The sequence below is a fragment of the Diabrotica undecimpunctata genome, chromosome 5, assembly GCF_040954645.1.
Source record: "Diabrotica undecimpunctata isolate CICGRU chromosome 5, icDiaUnde3, whole genome shotgun sequence".
Taxonomy (NCBI): Eukaryota; Metazoa; Arthropoda; class Insecta; order Coleoptera; family Chrysomelidae; genus Diabrotica; species Diabrotica undecimpunctata.
Window position 1 is genome coordinate 126,147,413 of NC_092807.1, and position 20,141 is coordinate 126,167,553.

Consider the following 20,141-nt stretch of genomic DNA (forward strand, 5'->3'; position numbering starts at 1 on the left):
ATTCGTATGCCCTGCATACAATGTGGGACGAACCTTGCTGCAGCTGGGCCTTAGGTCACCTCTAGGCAATCCACATGAAATAAAGAATAAAGCATTTGAAAACAAAACCATTTTTGACTTGAACATTGGTTTTGTAACAGAAACTATAAAACACGAGGAAGAGAAAAAGAGAAGATTGCAACAAAGGTAAATTATTTATTTTAATGTGTCGTATTTGTCGGGGTCAGTGAAGTGAGCCACTATTTAGTTCCCACTATTAACGCTAAAGCCTTAAATGAATTTTATGCATCATAAATTCTAAATATTAATATTAATCTGAAATTTTAACTGTATACTGAAATTAAGTTGTAAATATCTTAACTTTATAAAATTCTAAAAATTCTAAACCTCAAGTTCTCACATAAAAATTTTAGGCGGTATTGGAATAGTAAATGATATTCTAGTCTCATTTATTTCTATGTTTATACTTACATGTCTTTATGTTAACCAGGATAGACCAATTACAGCCCACAAAGAACTTAATTACATTGCAGAAATCAATTTACATTGTTTTGTTTTTACTTGCATCTAATGTACTCTTCTTTTGGTGCAGACTATTACCAAGTAATGGGCTGGTGTGGATGGAGGGATAAATGGACCACCCCCGAGGATGCATGTCTGATTGTGTGGAGTTGCTTGTGTCTGTTTTCTGATCATTCTCGATAAGTTCAAGATGATTGAAATAACGGCGCGGTCCTCATTCCTGCCTATCACTCTGCACAAGGATGGTTACCTTACAAAACAAATCCGGTGCAGACGTAGGTAGGGTGGCGCGACTGAGATGTTATGACAATGACGAAAAGCATACGGAGGGCGACAGATAAGAGTTATAAGCAAAGCTGACAGGACAGATGGTAATGATCACTAAAAGCGGTCACAGGCCCGTCGGTTGGAGAAAGAGGGGATGTGTTTAGTTGGTAGGCGGTGAGCAACGGTGAGGCGTAGACGTCCGAATCCAATACACCTAAGACACCTTTCCAGAGATCTTTTAAAGATTTTTATTTTTTAAAAAAGTGTCCTGTTAATTGTCATAGGCTATTCTTAGCAAACGTACTCTATTTTTTAATCCAAAAGGGTCCTAGACAAGTCTTCATATTTAAATACACACAACGCAAAAGTCTAAGGATATTTTAATAATTTGACAATACCAATGACAGAAATTTCATGACCATATAAATTTGCTTGTACTATAATTGTTGATACAGACACTCACTTTTTATCAACAAAAAATTGTAAAACTGATAGCAATACGTGTTTTAGAATGTTTTTTTATAAAGGACAAAAAAATCGACATTTTTATGTTTTGTTTGTTTTTAATTTTAGTCACTTCATACCATTCTTGCTTAATAGGTGAGTTAAAGATATTGTCTTTTTACCATGCAATGACAACATTTAACGTTGGACGAGATGAATAGAGCCGTGAGCCTCCTTCAAGCTTCAGCTGGGTGTCTCCCAAAGCGTCGTAAGTCGTTTGTGACGTCGGTTTAGAGACACTGGAAGTCCAGCCGAGCAACATCCAGGACGTGGTCGCTCTACAACCGTTGCTCAAGACCGATATTTAATTTTAAATGCCAGAAGGCAGCCAAAAATCACATCAACCGAGTTGGTTAATGAATTACATCTTGCACATAATGTAACAATTAGCAGCAGTACTGTGAGGAATCGTCTCCATGAAGCCAATCTTCGTAGTCGGCGACTACTGAGATGTCCACCTCTATCTAAAGGCAATCGCGCTGCAAGATTATACTGATTTCAAGAGTTTCAGAATTGGACTGACAATGACTGGGCCACAGTTTTGTTTAGTGACGAGTCTAGATATGGATTTCATCCAGATTCTCGTCGGACAAGAGTATGGAGATGACTCGGAAATAGAGAACGAATATGACATCTTCAAGAAGTGTATACATACGGAGGTAGTACATTAATGGTATGGGGCGGAATCATGATTGACGGAAGAACTGACCTCATGTTCCCACGTGGCTTTCTCACAAGTCAGCAATATTTGGACACTATTCTTGAACCTGTTGTGCGGCTGTTTGCTGCTGCTGTTGGAGAAAATTTTTACTTTATGCATGATAACGCTCGGCCACTTGTTGCGCATATTGTAACAAACTGGTTGGATAACAAGGGTATTGATGTATTGCCGTGGCCAGCACGGCACCGGACTTGAATCCCATTGAGCATGTATGGGACATGCTCCAACGAAGAACTTCTCCACATATAGGCAATATCTACGATGAATTTCAATTAAAAGAGCTTCTGAGAGAATAATGGACACAACTACTTCAAGCAGACATTAAGCCTCCTTTCAGACGAGGATACTGTATCCGAGATACTGTATGCGAGATACAGAATTTTCGATGGCGACTGTATCGGATTCACGGGCATGCTCGTCAGTATGAAAATAGTAGCAGTGCAGTGCGGTTATATTTTTGGAGTATGGATGTAGAAGAGTATGTTATGCTGTGGTACATATTAAATAAAAAAAAAAAGAAACTGAAAAGACGACGTAATTTGTGTGTTCATCCTATTGTAGAATTAAGAGAAACCAAGGGAACGTATAACTATATTCAGAAAACACCGTCTTTCTTTCGTTGCTTATTCACAATTATTCGACAGAAAATCGCGCGTCTATGGAATGTGGTGCAAAAGTATTCGTGTCTGAAAGCGTTCATTAAACGTAATGTTTCTTCTGTATCGGGGATACGCATTCAGTCGTCGGCGACAGGAGGGTCCGAGATACTGAATTCGGTATCTCACATACTGTATCCCTCGCGCGTCCCGTCTGAAAAGCTCCATTTGAGTCTATGTAATATCTGCGTCTCGGATACGCGTATCTCGGATACAGTATCCTCGTCTGAAAGGGGGCTTACAATGTGATTCGGAGCATGAACAGTAGATGTAGAGCTGTGATAAACTAACGTGGTGGCCATACTTTATTTTAAGTTTATATTTCGTATTTTTGACATTTTATGGTGGTATGTGAAAGATGGGTGATTTGCAATATATTTTTTTTGCTCCAATTTTCTGTTTTTTGCAATTTATGGTTTTTGACATATTAAACAACAATTTAAACTACAAATTTTGTATTTCTTTTTTTTAAGTTGATTAGAGATAAACAAAATACGTCTATTTATAAAAATATCCCTAGACTTTTGCGTTATGTGTACATAGGCTGTTTTGCAATTAACATTGAATTTTAGATCTAATGGTGACACCTGGCACTGAAACATAATTTAACTAGAAAATAAGCTTATTAATAACTGATCGATATTTGCAGGTTCTCCAAAAATTGCTCTAAATTTATTATTATACCTTAAGTAAACTTGTCAAGCCATCCATTGGAAGCTTTAAAATTCAGATTGAGTTCTTTCGTCTCCTTTTAAGCTCTTTCTTTTATTATCGGTATAGTTAATAAAATTTTCTTATTTCTCACTTTACAATATCAATCGAACACTATAGTATCGATGGCAAAACCTTTAGTTTTAATTGTTTTGTTGAACATTTTCACTTTCACTATCCCACTTTTGTCAATCAGCCTTTTTTTTAAATGTCACTTACTTGAATTTTTGCTATTTAAAAACATTCGACCGAAACTCGAACATTATAATTATTTTTTTTCAGATGCTTCTATCGCCGATATTTTTTTTTCAAACTTAAAAACTTTCTTTTAGTCGAAGACATTGTTACTCTTCAAAATATTCTAACTAAATTAGAAACGTGTACAAAGGATGAATAAATTCTAAAATAGGTTTTTCTCATCAAACTCGATGTCTTATCTAGCTAGCCAATATGATTATGTGATTGTGTCTTTTAATTAATTTTAGGGAATTGATTGAATCATTGCCCCCTTTTGGAACCTAAAATTTTTGTAATCTAAGCTACAATGAAAACTGTAGATTTTTTATTTTTATAAAAAGTAACTTCTAAAACAAAACAATATTATTAGATCCTCACTTGGAACTTTTTTAACAAAACCTTATTTCCAAGCTGGTATAATTTTACATATAATTTAAATGACGTGAAAATATCACACGATGACGTAAGCCGTTTTTTTTTGTGTTCATTATATTACCCTTTTAACTGTTCTAAAACAAAACCACCGAAACGTTTTATAAACTTTCCCAGGTCCGTAGGGCTTCCGTACAAATTCAAATATACAGTTAAAAACCGCAAGTAAAAGCTTTTAAGGGAATGCTTTTACTTAGATAACAGTTATAATTTTCCTGGAAAGCAATTCATTAACACGTTGTAAAGATCTGGGAATTTGTTTGAGTACAAAATATATAGACCATGCAAAGATATTTTACTGCGTATTTTTTTCGCTTGTCTAGTTCAGGGTTTTAATTCAAAATAGAAGATAGAAGACAAAATTGCTGGTTAATTATGACTATTGTTGTGAGTAGTAGTTTTTCATAAAATTAATTTTAATGTAAGTTTTAGTTTTATTAGTGAAAATTTTTATTTTATTGAACACATTACAATGACTATTTCACTCATCTTAAAATTTTCACATAATCTGACCAATCACAAACCAAAGACAGCTTGTGTTATCGCGAAAACACCAACTGTCTTTCAATTCTGATTGGTCTATCAGCTTCGTGTTTTCAACGACGTAACCATGGATACCGATCGCAAAGCAAAGTTTGACGTTTGCCAAAAAAATTATTGTAGCTGTATACGTCAAAATGAGTCGTTTCGGTGGTACTGCAAACGAAGTTATAAACCAAAACATTGAAGAAAATATACCGAGTAGCACAAGAAAATCTAAATCTTATATATGGAGACAATTTATGATGTTCTGTGTGGATCGCAACTACAAATTAGATGCAGAAAATAACAACGAAAGACTAGCATTCATTCTAAAAGACTGGGCCTTCAACATGCGAAAAATTGATGGTAGTGATTACAAGGAGAGTGTTATTAAAACCATATGGAACACTACTGCAAAATTGGTACAAGAAAAATATTTCTGTGAGTATCAGAGACATATTGATCCCTTCAAAGATATAACCTTCAAGGAAGCGAGAGCGGCTCGTGATAGTAAGAGAACATTGTTGCAAACTGTACCCGATAAAAGGAAAATGAGTTCTGTCGCTATGGCTTCGGATGAATATAAAAATATGTTTTTCCAAAAGAAGTTTTTTCATATAGGTGCCGTAGAATTAGCTTGGAGAGGTAACGAAGCAAGTTTTTCCATGTTACATTTTTTCAAGGAAGAGACTAACAACAAAGGCTGTTTAACAAACAGAATTGCATATAACCCGATATTCTCCAAAACCCGCCAAGGTGGTGATAAAAACTGTGCAGATAATAAATGGCTTACTCAAAATTTGAAGAATCCTGAAATGTGTCCTGTGAGATTATACCGGAAACTTATATCGAAAAGGGAAACTCTTACCAATGATAGGCTTTTTCTGACTGTGAATGGCAAGTGAAATAAATATAATAATAGTAATTGGTACAAGAATTGTCCTATTGGTATTAATACAATATCCAAATGGACAAAAATGTCTGCAGAAAAAATAGGATTAGACACTAAAAAAGTGAAAATAACGAATCACTCTAATCGTGCCACTGCAGTTAGTCAGTTACTACAATCTGGCGTTAGTGAACAACAAGCTATGAAAATTACTGGACATGGAAGTTCGAACTCGATGAAACCGTATTTACATCTTAGTGTCGAACATCATCAGAACATAGTGAATACTTTTAGGAATACTCCAAGTACATCAAGTAATAATAGCAACAATACATTGTATCCACCTAATAACGGTCATACTATTCAAAATTTTTACAATTGCACCGTTTATAATAATTATAGTCGAGAATAATGTATTTTTTTCGTGTACAAATTATTTATTGTTATAGGTAAAAAATAATTATAACAAATTATTTATAGTTATAATAAATATTTCATGATTATGACTAATTGTGAATTATTCAAAAAATGGGTAGATTTGGGTTACCTAGATCAAATGTATTATTATTAAATTCCTTCCTCTCGTTTTACTGAATTTTTGACCTATCACTTTGTTCATGAAATAGTCTAATAAAATACCACTCGTGATTTAATTTAGCTTATAAGTCTGTCTTTTATTTCTAAACTCAACTGAGTTTCTTAAAGAAAACACCACTCGTCCTACGGACTCGTGGTGTTTTCAAGCAACTCAGTTTCGTTTAGAAGTAAATCGACAGACTTATCGCGAAAACTAAATCACTAGTGGTATTTCTATTGATAATCCCAATAGACTTTCTCTTATTAGATTTATATCCTAATGTATAAAAGTTTGTCAGTATTGCAATAAAGCAAAATAAATGACTAATCTATGCTTTTTTATTTTTATTGTTTTTTAACCTAATAAATAATAATTTAATTTGTCATTCCAATTTGCTATTCTAGTTGGAAATAAGCTAATCTTGTAGCTTATTCCCAACTAAAATAGTACATTGATATGACAAAGTATTAATTTGTAAAAGTAAAATAATAATATTTTTCTGACTTGACTTTGAGCTGCTAATTATCATAATCTTTTCTCAGAAGTGTTTTTTAAGTAATATGGTCTGGTAGATTTAGAAAAATTTTTATTTATTTAATAATTATTTATTTGGCTCCAAATGTTTATTCCTTGTAAATAAATAATTTTTTTAGAAAAGTTTTCTTGCATTTCATTATTTTGTGCAAATCCTTCAGGTAGATCGCACCCCCGAGGTTTAATCTAGACAATTTAAATTTAACTTTAATAAAAAATCAAAAAAGAATACTAGAAATCTATGGGTAAATATGAATAGTACATTCAAGAACAGTGGTGGGCCCAACGGACCCGAGTTGCTGGTTACGAAAGTAAAATGTGTTGCATGGATAAGAGTTTTTAAACATACTGAACTGTCTAATAAAACAGTAACTAGCTACATACAGAGAATACAAGACACAGAACTTTGTAAGACAATAAGGGAAAAATATTAAGTAGGACATAAGGAAATATACCGAAAGACTGATAGAAAATAAAATAAAAGAAACTATAAGATAACTAGGAAAGCATTAATCATTGGAAAGAAGTTAATCGTTGCTCTAACAAACGAAAACACGAGAAATACAGGCAGAAATAAAATAATACAACTCGTAAATAAATTATACAGTGGACTATACCAAGCCCCTAAAGCACTTTAAGAAACAAACAGTAAACAAGAAGATGTAAGACCAAGAAAATGAAAAGCTGTAAAGTAGCTGGTATAGATGGCAAAACAGTGAAACTGCTAAAATACGCTTGGAAAAAGAAAACTGAAATATCTAATCAGGCATATATACAAACTGCCTAAAACCAAGATGCATACCAGACCACTGAACTACAGCAAAAATAATTCTCATTCATGTCAGGAAAACTAACAAAGAGAAGAAACTACAGACCCATAAGTTTACTATCAACTACAAGGTATTTACAAAGATCATCAACAACAGAAAAAAAAAATTATCAGAGCTTTACAACCAAGAGCTGGTTTCAGAAGTGGGAGAGATAAATAATTACTTTGAAGAATGCAGTTACCTAGACAATTGCTATTTTAAAAATTACTGTTTCGCACTTCTCACGTTAAGTGAGTTTGTTTTAACACTAAAAAATATCATCGTCGATATATAGATATTAATATTAATATAGATATTAGATATTGCTTTTACTAGCCTGCAAAAAAAGGTACTTACCACTACCTGGAACGTAGATATTTAAAAACAGACAGTCTTCAGATTGATTCACTAATAGTGGCACTAACTTTTTAAGGTATTGGTAACGTCCTTTGGGCATAAATTGTAAGGCTGCCGTACGATTACTAACATCTGGGTACTTCTGGGGACAAACGGCCCCGAAAGTGTCTGCTAGCCTCGTTCCCGGCCACGATAACGGAGGCTGTGGAGGTCTAAATCGTAGAGGACCGACCGGTGGTGCAGCATACGGAACACCACGAAACACCTGTCAACAAAAATTAAAATTTTTATTGATTGAATAAATTCGCCTATTATTGCATAATATAGTTGCATATTATCCGCTTTTTATGAATAAAGGGCGGATAATATGCAACTTGCATTGTAATGTATTTTTTGCATTTTTTTAATAATTCGTAAAATTTGAATATTTCATCAAATTTACCTGAGCCTTGCCCTGCTAGTCGTATAAAGTCTATAGATACCACCCTATAAATTTTTCACCACCAAACCACCTATAAGGGAAGTGATTTTGCTGGTGTATGGTTAAAACTAGTAGAATTCCAAAAATAATATTTATGCCACAGTGCTCTGCTAGGTTTTTATAAATTTATACCACGCTAGTAATTATACACTTCTCAACTACTCCTTATGAGAAGTCAATAATTCTGTTGGGTTAATATTTAAGGTGATAAAAAATTTATTTTTGCAATTTTACTGTACTCTTCTTGTAACTGAAAGTATAAATTGCTTGCCAGGTTTTTACTGAATTTTATCCCCCCTCTTACTGAATTTGACCCTCTAAAAGCTACAGTTAATGGGAAAAATTCAACAAGCTACTCATTCACCATAACTAAATGCGAAATCTTGTTGGAAATACAAAAGTGCTCTGCTAGATTTTACTATATTTTTACCAGCCTCCTTTTTACCTAAAGACTACTTTGTTTTCTTAATTGCCCTAATTAAAAACATTCTGAAACGTTACTTATTTGCTAAATAATATTTATTTTTTAAATGTTTAATTATTAAAAATATGAAAATACTTTATAACAAAAATTATAAATTTTAACTGTTTTAAAAAATTGACTCTGATTAGAGTAGTGAGTACATGGCTAAGAAAAATCGCATCGTGAGTCCCTTTTATGAATATAAAATAACTGAAATTAAGTTGTGTTTTAGTAAATACAATGGAATTGTTATATTTCACAGAATAATTACAAGGAAAAAAATGTTTAAATTGAAATAATTTTATTATATCTATTACATTAATTACCTAATTGTAAAAGAGGGTGGGGACACCTTGCGCACCTATTGTTAAAAGATAAATATTTGTATGTATTGGATACATCCATAGACATGAGCGATGTGTACCGCCAATCAAGGAATGGGGGCTGCAGACTTAATTGGATTTTAGATTGATACTCCCCTTTTTATTGCAAATATAGCGCCTCTGTACTGTCCTGAGTGTGTTTTATGCTGAGTATAATAGCTTTTAAGTAATTTTTAATAAGAGTAAACACCAGTGCACATTCATCCACGTACCATCAGGTCTATAGTTGATTTTTAACTTTTGAAATGTGAAAACATACATCTTTTTTATACCGGACGAAAAAGTACGACTTTACACCCCGAAAATTAGAACATAAAGTGCGGAATTTATGCTTAGTGTCTTAGGTGAAAAATATGAAGATAGCAAAAAATAGTATAAGGTTAAAGTAAAAGTACGATACGAAGAAGTTTACGTTAATAACTTTACTTTACTTTAAATAACTGATAATAATATAAATAATTTAATATTGCCTTTAATTTGGTGCTATAAAACTAAAAGCAAAAGTATTTTTAAATAAAAAATAATAAATAAAAATGCAATAAAAGTGCTTACCTCAACCGGCTCGAGATGTCGTGAATTCAATTCCAAAATTATCCCCCTAATTGCACCAGTTTGGATTTCGACTATTCTCGAACTATACCGGGGACCACAATCAACAGGTAACACTAGCAGTAAAATTACTAAACAAAATTGAATGGATCTATGCCTGGCGAGGCATATGGAAAGCATGATCTGATGAGAGACGACGGATGGTTGGGCATTACTTTGCTTCTACTTGACTTTTTAAAACATTCCTAAGTCTAAGACTTAAAGTCGTATTATATTAGGATGGTCTGAAACAAAAAATATATAAGTTAGACATTAATATGATTATCAATCTTTATATAATGTAGAGGTTCAATCGGTCATTTATGTTGCCAAAAAAAAAGACAAGTCAACTACTTCATTGGTTTATTAAACACGTTTTTTTCACTAAAGGTTCACTAAAAACATAGTAAAGAAGTTTATAAGTAAACGCCTAAAATAGATTACTATACTTACAAGACAATTTGTAGTCTTTTCAATGTTATATAAACTGTTAAAGTTATTCAACATACAGACAAAATAGTCTAACTACAAATTACTTAAGTAGTTAGTGTGGTAGGTCATGTCCTTAATAGAATAAGGTGGAAACATACGCTAGTAACTTCCGCAATACTTGTGGGTTGTGATTAGTAATTCGTTCGGTATAAGTACCTTGTGATCCACATACTTTTTGATTTTTTTTAGATTTCGTGTTGCATCTTCGACATCCTGTAATGTTATTTTATCTTCTTTATCGTATTTGACTTAATATGTTTTTGTAATGGTATTCGTGAATTGCGGACTTGTTTCAGTCAGAAGTTGTAAGCTTCATAAGCGGCTTTCTTGACTTTATTTATTATCTTTTGGTAGGTATTCTTGGCTAAAGAGTAGATAAGGTTTTTAATTTTTGTTCTTACTTGAAATTCTTTGAATAAGTATAAACTCGTTACTCGGAGTGTTTTGGGGACTTTGAACACAAATATCATGACGGCATTGGTCTTCGAGATACCTATAATATTTTTTGTACCTGTTTTTTATCTTTAGTTGATTACCTTTTGTCGGCACTTTGGCTGGTTGACGACCTAAAAAGCTCGGTCTCCTTTCGTACCGGATCTTGGTCTCCGATCCTCATGATCAGTAAATCTTTGGATACCATCCTTTATCATACAATGTGGTAGATCATACTGTATGAATCTTTAATGCGGTGGTTTCCTACTTGTCTTTGACATCTTAATGAGGTTGACTTAGTTTTTTTGTTTTCGGGGGCAATTTCTGAACTCCAAGACAACTTGCTAGCTCCTCTACCAGTGTGGATCGCTTATACAGGCAATAAATCGGTCGCCAGAGCCTCCCTTGTTATCCAACAAGATGCACCATGTGCAGGTGAAGTTGACAACTACGTTGGCTTATTTATAAACATTTTACACTCGTTACACTTACGTGTAAAGTTAAAGAACTTTATCGATAACATCAAACAGTATTGCTAGCCACGTTTAGATCCGTACGAACATTTTTTTGTGAGATACTCCAGCATACCAGGTCACATAGTCTCGTTCATAGAAAACCTGGTAGTTTATTTATTTATTATTAAATATTTATTGTTATCTATCTCATCTTAAAAACTATAATCACTATACATAATCTATTAAAATTTAATAATTTCGTTAGTTTTTTATATTATTTTGTATATTTCGTACTAATTGTAAACTTTACTGATTTCTTCTTCTTTTTCTTCTTCTTAAGGTGCCTTCTTCATTACTGAAGGTTGGCTATAACTACAGCAAATTGCTCTCTATCTTGAGCTGTTCTTAGTATCGAATGTGTGTCCATGCCTGTCCTGTCTCTTACATTTTTCAACCAGGAGCATTTTCTTCTTCCTGGACCTCTTCTACCTTCCACTTTCCCTTTCATTATAAGTTGTAGAGAGTTGTATTTTTCTCCTCTGTAAATATGTGCTAGGTAACTCGTTTTTCTGTTTTTTACAATATTTAGGAGTTCTCTTTCAGTACCCATTCTTCTTAGCACCTCGTTGTTGGTCACGTGCTCTGTCCAAGAGATCTTCAGCATCTTTCGAAAAACCCGCATCTCAAAGGCTTCTGTACGCCTCATACTTGTAATTCCGAGAGTCCATGTTTCCACTCCGTATAGCAATATGGAATAAATAAACGTTTTTACAAATTGGTATCGGATATCCAACGATAACATAGAGTTTATTAGGAATTTTTTCATTCGTTGAACTGCGGACCTAGCATATTCTACATGAGCACGTATTTCGACCTCCTGGTCAAAATCGTTTGTTATCCAGCAAACAAAATACTGTAATCTTTGTACTGGTTCTATATGTTTATTATAGATACAAATATTAATGTAGACATTTGGTGCACGTGTAACAGCCATTACTTTTGTTTAATTTGTGTTTATATTTAGTCCCAAGCTATTTCCCTGTCTGATTATGACATTCAGCACTGTCCGCAATAATGACGGTGTCGTCTGCGTATCTTAAGTTGTTTACGTATTCTCCGTTGATTTTTATTCCTTTTTCAATATATTCGAGGGCATTTTGAAAGAACTTTTCGGAATATATATTGAATATCAGTGGAGAAAGTACACAGCCTCCTCTCCTCCTCCATCTCCAGAACTCCTCTTTTTATTGGCAATTCTGCTGTCAGACGATTGTTTATTTTGATCGACGCCATTTGATCCCAATATAGTTTTTTAATAAGTGCTACAGTGTTATGGTCTATACCATGTTGTGTTAGGGTTTCTATGAGTTCTGTGTGTTTTACTCGATCAAACGCTTTTTTGTAGTCGATAAAACAGAGAAACACGTCTTTTCGCTGATCTCGGCATTTTTGTAGTAATATCTGGAGGCCAAATAATGCCTCCCTTGTACCAAGCCCCATACGAAATCCAAATTGATTGTCGCTCAGGTTTCTTTTGCATTCTCTGTATATTCGTTGATGTACAATTTTGAGTAAAATTTTCAGAAAATGGCTCATTAGGCTAATTAATCTGAACTGTGAGCATCTATGTGTTGCTGATTAATGCGGAATAATTTTAATGCAAAATATGAAATTTGATTATAACCTGCTTCAATACTTTAACTTAATAGAAAGCAATATATCAATTTATTATATATTTACACTGCACACGCAAAATTCACTATAACTAATTATAATTTTCTGACTGTACTTTCAAATAGTCTTCATTTAAAAACTTTTCCAATATAACTTGATAATAAAAAACATTGTCTACTGCGGGTATGGTCCACATTCATGTAATGCCCTCCGCTGAATATTGATAGTGCAAATGGTAATAAATCCATTTTAATTTCGTTATAAGTTTGGGGGATGTAATTCTGCAGATAGTTACAAACTCAATTATTGCAGAGCAGTGAATTTATTGCTTTCAAATTAGAAGGAAATCACTGGGGATATGAACTGTTTTTATTAAAATGAAAATTAAAATTTAATGAGTTTTTGGACAATTCACTTTTATAACAAACATTAAATAGTAGTTAAAAAAATTAAAAATGAATTATTGAAAGCTAGTAGAAAGTTTTAGTTCGATAACTATTTTAAGAATTTTTTTTTAAATTGGCTATTACAATATAAGTAATTCTTAAAACGGTAGATGATTTTTACTTACTTTTGAATAACTTTTTAAATATAATTTTTTTTTTAAATTGACTTTGATCATAAATCATTTAGTTATACGTAATATACATATTTATAGATAAAAATAAGCACCGAAGATAAAAAAACCTAACATTATTGTATTTTATAATGAAACCAAAGGGGACACGATAGAAAATGCGCAATTTATAGTTCGAGTAGACGCACTAGGCGTTGCCCTTTATATATATATATATATATATATATATATATATATATATATATATATATATATATATATATATATATATATATATATGTGTTGTTCTGGAGTGCTATGAGAAACAATAATTGGGAGAATATTGGAGTCACCATAAATGGAGAATTTCTGAACAACTTGAGATTTGTATAGTCCTTATTGCAGACCGGGTAGATCATGCCTGCGTGCTTCTTCAAGACCTTTAGAGCTCGTGTACATGAGTTGCACTTAAAATTAATTTCTCCAAAACACAATATATGACCAACCTAGTACTGGCGAAAACATCTCAACTAACGGCAGGCAATATGCATGAATTCCAATTGGATTTTAAGAATAAGGTAATCAAAGTTGGCAACGAGGAGGTATTTCTTCATTCATATGATGACAACACTGTGCAAGGAGCCATTAAAGAAGATACAGTCGTACCTGCGAGAAGCGAAACGATCATAGTAGTGCGGCTACAGGGAATTGTGGATGAAGGGACACCTGTTATGATGGAGCCTTGGAACCATCACGACGAGGTTAGCCGTGGAATCACGATTGGAAAGGAATTGGTGACTCTGGTTAAAGAAATTCCTGTGAGAATTATCAACGTCAATGACTACCCAGTGACCATCAAGAAAGAAACACAAGTAGGAACTTGTGTACCTGTGACATCCATAATCCGTCAGGCGACAACATCTGATAATTCCAACGACAAATTTGACCAAATGTTTGCAGTTGCTGGACAGTCTCTAAATCAGATGGAGAAAAGGAACTTAAGGGAATTTTTTGCAGTATCGTGATATTTTCGTACCAAAAGGAGGAAAGACGGGAAGAACTACCGTTGTAAAGTATAAAATTGATACTGGTAATGCTTAGCCTTAATGATTAAAACTTACGATTAAAACGACTTAAAGCTGCTCAATTGATGTTAAACCCCAAGAATTGCCAGCTATTTTAAGGTAAAGTCAATTATCTGGGTCATATGTTCAGTAAAGAAGGAGTGGCCGTGGATAAGGAAAAAATCGATTCCATTAAGGAATGGCCAGTACCAACAGACAAACATCAAGTGAGAAGTGTTCTTGGACTATGTACTTACTACCGGAGGTTTATTAAGAAGTTTGCAGATATCGCTAAGCCATTAACTCGACTTACAGAGGAAGCAAGAAACTATCGCTGGGATAGAGACTGCCAAAATGCCTTTGAGACCTTAAAAAAGCATTTAATCACAGCACCAACTTTAGGGTATCCACTGCCAGAAGGAGAGTTCATCTTAGATGCAAGTAATGTGAGAATTGGAGGAGTGCTCTCTTAGATTCAACGAGGATAGGAACGAGTCCTCGGATATTTTAGTAAAGTTCTCTCAAAACCTGAGCGGAATTATTGCGTCACGAGAAGAGAACTTCTAACAGTAGTAAAATCAGTAGAGCACTTTTATCAATACCTCTACGGAAGGAAGTTTCCAATCCAAACCGACCATGCCACTCTTAAGTGGTTGATGCAGTTTAAGAATCCAGAGGGTCAGATAGCCAGATGGATCGAACGACTCCAAGAATACGATTTCAAGATTGAGCACCGGGCTGAAGTTAGCCACAGAAACGCTGATTCTCTTTTCAGAAGGCCATGCCCAGCAGAGTGTTCCCACTGCAACAAAACGGAATCCAAGGAAGCAGCAATGCTAAGAACAACGATGGTCAAATTAGAAAATGGAAAGAGGAGAACCGTCGATTACCTTGGCAAATAATATCAAACCTATGCTCAGTAGTTGAGACGTATTGGGTCCAGTGGGACTCATTTATCATGGAAGATAACTTGCTCAAACGAGTCCTGGAAAATGATGACGGTTTAGAGAAGAGAAGACAGTTGGTGATCCCAAAGAGCAGAATAGCCGAAGTACTCCGTCAGTTACACGACAGTCCATCAGAAGGGCATTTTTGTGTAAAGAAAACCCTTCAGCGAATTCGGGAACGGTTTTATTGGATGAAAATTTCCGACGACGTAAAAGACTGGTGTAAGAAATGTACTATTTGTGCTACGAGTAATGGGCCTTACCGAAAAAGGAGAGCTCCTATGAGACAATATAATGTTGGAAGCCCGTTTAAAAGAATAGCTTTGGACATCGCTGGGCCACTTCCAGAAAGTGAAAATGGAGGCAAGTACATGTTGGTAGTAATGGATTACTTCACTAAGTGGGTCGAGATTTATGCACTTCCAGATCAGAAGGCCGTTGCAGATAAGTTGAATCAAGAATATATCAGCCGATTTGGGGTGCCTTTGGAGATCCATAGTGACCAGAGCAGGAACTTCGAAAGCGATCCATTCCAAGGAAAGGAATATGTGATAGACTAGGCATGAAGAAAACAAGAACTACCGCGTATAATCGGCAATCGAATGGTATGGTACAACGAATGAATAGGACAGTTGGCAAGTATTTGACAAAGATGGTTTCCGATTATCAGCGAGACTGGGACCAATATATTACGTTCTTCACAATGGCCTACAGATCTGAGGTTAACGAATCAACAGGCCAGACACCAGCCAGATTCCTATTCGGGCGCGAAATGTAACTACCTTGTGATCTAGAGTTTGGGTGTCGACCTGGAGAAGATGTAGCAGGTGAAGATTATGTGATCGAATTACGAAGAAGAATGGATGATGTATATGAGTTGGTCCGTTCCCACCTTCATATCGCTAGCGACCGAATGAAGAAACGGTACGAGACACAAGCCGAAAAGGGTTGCTTTAAGAAGAACGACAAAGTCTGGCTCTATAATACCAAGAAGCGAAAATGTTGTTTTCCCAAATTGCAGCAGTTTTGGGAAGGTCCATACCTCATTATGGAGAAGATCAACGATGTCATCTACCGAATAAGCAAGATTCCGTGGGGAAAGCCAATGATAGTACACCATAACCGGCTGGCGTCTTTCTAAGGTGACCACGACGTAGATGAAGAAGTGGAAGTAAACCAAGTCCAAGATGTGTCTGACCTCACGTTAGAGGAATTCATGGGTGCCTATGGGGGTACCGGTAAAGCTAGGTATGGTGTTACCACTGAAGAAAAACAAGATCTACTCGCGCTTTCCAATGACTACTCGCTGGTCATTACGATCCCGGCCAGTATCAAAGACGCACCAGGGTTGACGTCCGTATTTTGAAGGAAGTTCGGTCGAGTTGCAGAACTTCAATGCCAAGATGCATCACTTTACCTTTTCTACCTGGTAACCAAAGACACTGCCCGTGACCAACCTACCTACCGAGGTGTATGGGAAGCATTACTTCAATTGAAAGGGCACGTACTAGAGTCCGACGTGCAAAAGTTAGTCATGCCAAAGTTAGAGTACCGCCAATTAGATTGGAGGGTTATCCAAAGTATGGTGGAGGAGATCTTTAAAGACACCGAAGTCCAGGTGTTATTCTGTTGCAAACTGCATAGCTACTGGTGCGGGAGAAAACCGTCCGTTGTCATTTTTATACAACTGGAAGTTGTAAAAGAGGGCCCAGTTGCTGATACTAGCATACCGTTCCAGTTCCAGTACCGACAAGGTTCCAAGAGGAACCATCTTCTAAGAGGGGGCAATGTTACGATAGATGATAACGCATCGTATGGCTCAGAACTGTAAACATATTTATTACTAATATCCTTTTTCATTCAAGTATTTTCCAGATCATATACCTGCCGGCAGAAATGTCCCCTACCGTAAAATGCCTGTTTGGCTTCAGGACGATCGGAGGAGTTCTGGATGGTGGATGCCACTTCGAGAATAACTGTATTTTAAATATAAACACGAATTTTGTTGTAAATAGTTAGTTAGTTTTTGATCATCGCGTCGAGTGTTTAAAATGTAACGCACGTAGATAAATTATATAATTATTAGTGTAAATAAATTAGGTATGTTGTACAAATGAAGACTGTAAATAAACTTATAAGTGTTATAAGTGTAGAACCTTCAATAATAAATGAAAAATACACCGGGATGTGTGAGGGCAATATACACCTGGGAATGTACACACACCCCAACACATGCACACATAGTATTAGTTTAGAAGCAGTTTATTGTTGATTTATCGTCATAGTGTTTAATAATATTCAATATTCAATAATATTCACCCCAATATCAAATTCACTATGGAATTAGAATCTAACTTCTCCATCAATTTTTTAGACCTTTCCATCAATAGAATTAATAATGTCTTTGATTATAGCATCTACAGAAAACCCACACAAACAGATCATGTCATACATTTCAATTCTAACCATCCCATTTCACACAAATTATCTGCATTCAAGAGTTTCATTTATTAGAAACCATTCCATTATCCAACACTAACTACATCCAAGATCTAAACATAATCAAACAGATTGCTTTCAATAATGGCTACAACCCAGATATCATCCATAAACTCATTTATAAAAAGAAACGTAAATTGCTTCAACAATCAGCTTACCATAACATTACTTCAGATTCCCCATCTTACTTCTCATTACCATTTCACTGTCCAACACTTTCCGAATCAATCAAAAACACTATCCTGAATTCTGTTGAAAATATTAAGATTTCCTTTAAAGTTAACAATAAATTGAGTAGATCATTATGCAATAGTAAGAACTCTATTGACTTCAGCAAACGCAGTGGGATTTATAAACTTCAATGTTCTGACTGTGATGCCACTTATATTGGTAGAACTTGTAGATCTCTAGTAACCAGGGCCATAGAACATTCTAAGTTAGATAACACTTCTTCTTTCTCCCATCATCTCAAATATCACAATCACACAATCAAGGTACCACATGATATTTCTCTTCTTCATAACATCCGAGGTAGAGATTATCTCAAACTTGACCTTTTTGAGGATTTGGAAATAGTCAAGGAAAAGAAAAACAGTCCCAATTGTGTTAATCGCCACACCAGCATCAACAGAGACTTTGTTCCACTTCATCGACAATTATTTTCCTGATCTAACTTTCTTTCTGTTAACTACACATCCAGTTTTACTTACTTCTACATTTCTTTCTATTTTCCCATAGCTTAATATCACCTTATATAATCCGCCATACTTAACTCTATTCTTGTCACCATTAATACACTAACATCCCTTTTCCAATATTCCATTTCCCATCCTCTCCAATAACTACCATCTGACTAATCACACAGGTTTTCTTATAAATACTCACGCTACATCTATCAATCTCTTATCACAATCAGTTTCAGTATCCCCAGCTTACATCTTTACATTCATCTCCTATTTCCTTTTCTTTCTTTTTCTTTTATTTCTTTTTCCTCGATTCATCTTCCACAAATTTCAAACCAACTTTTATCTATACCTACTTCATACAAGGAAACAATTAGGTAATAACATTCTTTTTACCGCCTTTAAAATGATTTATTAATTTCAACTACCTAACTTAAATTTTGCCTTACCCTGGTATACCAAATTTATTTTACATCACAGTCACTCATTGTTTTACATTCTACTACCTCTTTAAAATACCAAAAATTGCTATTGATTTTACTACACACAAAACACAATTCTTCACTAAAAACTGCCTATTCACAAACTTAAGTACAATGACTTTTGCTCCTACTACATCATTCCACTTGACATTGATGGGTACTAACTGATTTTTCATACCATCTTTATATCAGTTAGCCCAAGACTCCAGAACAGATCAGAGGTAATGTAAGTCGAAAAAACTTCACCAGCTACAGGGGGTCATGTAAGATGCCCCCATCTTCAGTTTTTAATAATCAATAAGTTAAGTCTATTGCATTTACCTTGATAAAACCATGAGGATTATATTTTAATACGGATGTTTAAGTGGCCATACAATGTTTTTTAACAACTTTTTATGTAAGTAGTAAAAAACCAACGTGTTATTTCTATATATTTAAATTTTAACTTGTGTTTTTTAATATTGGTATTTTTACTCTCTCTTTTAGTTAACTGATGATGGAATGATTTAATTCCGAAAAGATCTTCTTAAAATAAAAATTTAAGCTTGTAATAAGCAATTTTTTTATACCTTAATACACACGAACACCACGTGCTTTTTATAATTTTAGTTATTAGGTAACTAAAAAATTACTTTACAGCTCTAAAATAGAACAATATTTCCAAAATATGTAACTGAAATAAAGGCCAACTATTTGACCAACGATCCTAATTTCAAAAGCAGAAACAATAAACGTTTAATCTCCATATAATGAAAATTTCATAACGATTGCACCATCGTTAGCTCTTTCATATCCAAAATTCCCAAAAACATCATTTTTTCTGTGGCAATTATTATGCAATCAATCACTTCGAATTATGTGCGAATGTAAAAGTTCCAATTATTTAAAAAAAATTTCGACGTCCAATTAAAATAGGTGACGGATTTGTAATTTGCTAAGTTGAGTAGGACGTGATTTATCTATCAAAAAGTAATTATTGTTTTATTACAATTATAAGCTAACAAATATTTTTTTTTATATTAGCTACCACACAATAATTAATATCATCGTTAAAAATATGTTCGGAAAAAATCTGATTTATTCAATTCTGTTCATAATCCCCATTTTACAATCTTCGCTTCTTCTTCTTCTTCTTCGGCTTTTCCCTTTATGAGTTCGCCGTTTTCGTCCTCCACAGCACTCTACTCTCCCAGTCACTTTCTCT

At 34.3% G+C, this 20,141-nt stretch overlaps 1 protein-coding gene across 1 annotated transcript in view; it reads right to left on the reverse strand.

Moving 5' to 3' along the window:
• The window catches only part of LOC140441766 (neuroligin-4, X-linked-like), a 960,081-nt gene that overhangs the window by 773,524 nt on the left and 166,416 nt on the right, over nucleotides 1-20,141 (reverse strand). Inside the window, exons 3-4 of the mRNA XM_072532673.1 lie at nucleotides 9,618-9,898; nucleotides 7,739-8,003 (exon numbers count right to left, since the gene is read on the reverse strand). Coding sequence (XP_072388774.1) covers nucleotides 7,739-8,003; nucleotides 9,618-9,794 — 442 coding nt within the window. The 5' untranslated portion in view covers nucleotides 9,795-9,898. The remainder of the gene's footprint in view (nucleotides 1-7,738; nucleotides 8,004-9,617; nucleotides 9,899-20,141) is intronic.